The sequence below is a fragment of the Laetiporus sulphureus genome (assembly GCF_001632365.1).
Source record: "Laetiporus sulphureus 93-53 unplaced genomic scaffold LAESUscaffold_55, whole genome shotgun sequence".
In the NCBI taxonomy this organism is placed as follows: domain Eukaryota; kingdom Fungi; phylum Basidiomycota; class Agaricomycetes; order Polyporales; family Laetiporaceae; genus Laetiporus; species Laetiporus sulphureus.
In genome coordinates, this window is record NW_024468564.1 from 179,401 (window position 1) to 182,875 (window position 3,475).

At 48.8% G+C, this 3,475-nt stretch overlaps 1 protein-coding gene across 1 annotated transcript; it reads right to left on the minus strand.

Annotated features, from left to right (window-relative positions):
• Positions 1–2,677: 2,677 nt before the first annotated feature.
• Positions 2,678–3,270, minus strand: LAESUDRAFT_763413 (uncharacterized protein; the record flags this gene model as incomplete). Its single annotated transcript, XM_040913249.1, has 2 exons — positions 2,678–2,988; positions 3,036–3,270. 2 exons carry the CDS (start codon positions 3,268–3,270, stop codon positions 2,678–2,680), a joined length of 546 nt encoding a protein of 181 aa, XP_040759568.1.
• Positions 3,271–3,475: the final 205 nt, after the last annotated feature.

Genomic DNA, 3,475 nt, shown 5'->3' on the forward strand with positions numbered 1-3,475 from the left:
GTCCTTACAGGTGAGAAGCATTAAAGGTCATGCGAGTTTCGCAAAGTCCTTTATAAATCGCCTGTAGAAATTCGCGAATCCTAAAAAGGCCTGTACTTGTTTGACCTTTGTCGGTGCGGGCCAGCCAAGTACACCTTCGACTTTAGCAGGGTCCATCTGTACTGAGTTCTTGCTGATGATCATGCCAAGATACTCGATTGAGAACTGTTCAAAGAAGCATTTCTCCGGTTTGGCATATAAGTCATTGTCCCGGAGGCGCTGTAGAACTGCTTTCACTAGTCGTCAGTGTTCATCGAGATCATCCGTAAATATGAGGATGTCGTCTAGGTAGACTACCACCTTTCCAGTGCGAATTAAGTCCTCGAGGACTGTATTCATCATTGTTTGGAAGGTGCTAGGAGCATTGCAGAAACCGAAGTACATTACAGTGGGTTCAAAGAGGCCACGATGTGTAATGAAGGCGGCTTTCTCTTCATCTCCTTCCCTAATCCTTATGTTGTTGAACCCCCATCTCAGATCAAGCTTCGTAAATATGCTAGCATGTGAGAGTCTGTCGATGAGGTCTGAAATGCGTGGGATTGGGAACTTGTTCTTCTTTGTGACTGCATTGAGGTTCCTCTAGTCTTGTACGAGCCTCAGTAATCCGTCTTTCTTTTTGACGAAGAAAATGGGTGCTGCGGTTGGACTCCTTGATCTCTTGATGTAGCCCTTGGCTAACTCTTGGTCTATCCACGTGTCGAGCGAATTTCTTTCCTGTAGGTTCATAGGATATAACTTTGCCGGGCGTGGTAACGATGCCTCTGGAACAAGTTCGATTGGATGATCGTAGGGCTTTCTTGTGGGCATTCGTTCCGACTGCTTCTTGGAGAACACATCGCCATACTCGTGGAAGTGTTTGGGGACATAGGCTGACCAGTAGTCTTTGTCCTGTTCTCCTTTTTGCAGCACTCTATCCTGATTCCTCTTGGTGTCAAGACCCATAATGAGCGATGCTACAGCTTGTGCATCAGGGTCTTCTGATAATGACACCCATCTAATGAAGCTGTCCATGTCATTCCAGTTTTCACCTAATTCCTGGAAACTGACGAACTCCATCAGGTCTTCGACGTGGGGGATGTTTGTGTCTTCCAGGTCCTCCTCCTGGACTGCTACCTGTGAGGATGTGCATCTGTGTGGGGCACCGGGTGAAATCGACCATGAGTTTTCCCCAATCCACTTCGGGATTATGCTCCTTGAGGAAACTCATGCCTAGTATAACGTCTTTATGTCCTATATCGGTGACCAAAAGGCTTTGCCTGCTTGTGTGGTTTCCGATGGTTATACTTAGAAGAACCCTTTTCTTAATGGTTCCACCCTTGTTGTGAGATGCATCTGCATTGTAGACCCTGATCTCCTTCTCAAGTGAGATCATAGCTAGATTCAACTGATCAACCAGCCATGTGTTGATGTAGCAAGAATATGCTCCTGAATCGAGGAGCACCTCGGTCTGGACTTTCCTTACTCCCTGTTTGAGGTGAACAGATAAATCGATCACATGTTTTGACGAACCAGTAGATGCGATGTATAAAAAACTTGATACTGGTACATGCGAGAGCGAGTAGATACTATTACAGTGTCTATGGGAACTCTGGCCAGACCTCAGAGAACCCGTCGAAGAAAATCCTCATCATCTTCTACCTCCGTGATCCTAGCTGCTTCGACAGCTGGTTCCGGTTCTGCCTCCTTTTCCTTTCCCTTCGCGTCGTAGCTGGCGATGAAAGCACGGACTGCTTCATATCTCACCTTGCTGTCGTCGGAGATGTCTGAGGCCGCATTTAAAGAAATTGCCCTTGTTGCTTGGCCGCGCTTTGGCATTTCGAATTTGCCTTTGTACTTGGGGTCTGGGCATCGCTGTTTAAAAACGAAGGGGTGTTTCCCACATCGTACACATAGCTTCTTCTCCAGCCATCCTTCTTGTTCCTTGGTAAGGGTGGATACTCGATCCACGACCATTGCATTGGGGTCTTTCGGGGCCCGTGATGCTGATGATGATGATGTTGTAACCGTTCCGCATTGTCCTGCTTTGTCGGCTCGGAACTTGGACTCCAGTTGAAGGCACAGGTCGAGGTATTCTGGCCATGTGATGGGGTCAGAAATTCCTAGGCTGTCTCGTGTGACCATTGCCTGGTGTACGTCCTTGCTTTGGTGTTCAGCGATGTAAGCGATGAGTGCAGTGTGCCCTAAGTTGATCTTAGTGGCCCATTGACGGAACTGTTCTGCGAAGGATACCATTGTGGGATACATCTTGCCGCAGATATCCTTCAAATGCTGCTGCGCATCCTTGTCTGGATCGAGGGTCCTGTAGTTCACTTTGCGAATGTTGACGAAGTCTTCCCATGTGCCAAGTGTCTGCCGTGCTGCTGCTCTGGTCGCATATTCGGACATGTATGTGAACGCGCCACCTTCCAAGTGCAGTAAGGCCGTGGTAATCTTGTGTTCATCGTCGTTGATCTTGTTCCACCGCATCCATATACCGAGTTGTTGGAGCCAGTCCTCCAGACTTCCTTTGCCCGAGTAGTGTGGAGGTTCGGCAATTTTGATGTGTGGCTTGTGCGATTGGACCGTGCCGGATGTTTGACCTTGCATCGTAGTGACGCCGCTTGCTTTGAGCGAAGCTAGCTCATGCCGCAGCTTAACGTTAGTTAGCTGCCTTGATTTCCATCATTTCTTTGCCCGTGTCGAGCATTGCCGCCTGGGTTCCTGTGAGCTCATTGTTCAACACCGTCATATGTGCATCTTGTGCGAGGATCCTATCCTTGAGCTTCCCGATCTCCGTCTGGAGCATTCCCTCCTTGAGTCGGTGTTCGCTCTTGTTGTTTTGGATTAGTGACTCGAAGGCTTTCTTGTGCTCGTACATCTTGTTTCTGAGCACATTGTAGATCTTGGCGACTTCGGTACTGACCGTGAGTTTCATTGCGACAATAACCCATTCGCGGATGTGGTCCGGGACTTCTCCGAGAGCGGACTGTCTGAGCGCATCTTCTAGATGCTCGAACTGGTGTCCTCGAATTCCCAGATGGGGGGAACATAGGTGGGTAAGAGCGATGGGGTTGGGGATGCTGGTCCTCCAACTTGCGATGCAGAATCCTGCGGTCCTAGTGCAGGTTCTGGCGAATTGCGCTGTGAGGTGCGTGGGGTGCTTCCGTCGTGTGCTGACTCGACGTTTGTATGCAGAATGTCATCCATTCTTTGCCTGAACGTGGATGCGTATGCACGATCGGCTCCTTCCATTGTGATATAGATGTAGTTAAACTAATTGAAGATGAAGCCTAGGTACTGCTTGTCCTTGACTTTCCCAATCTCCCTGACGATCTCGTCTAACCTCTGCTGCTTCCCTATCTCCTTGAAGTTGATCCTTCCTATTTCTAGGCAGCATGTGTTGACGACCTGTTTGTCGACAAAGGTGTATTCACGAGTTCCCATGTAGAGGTCTGCG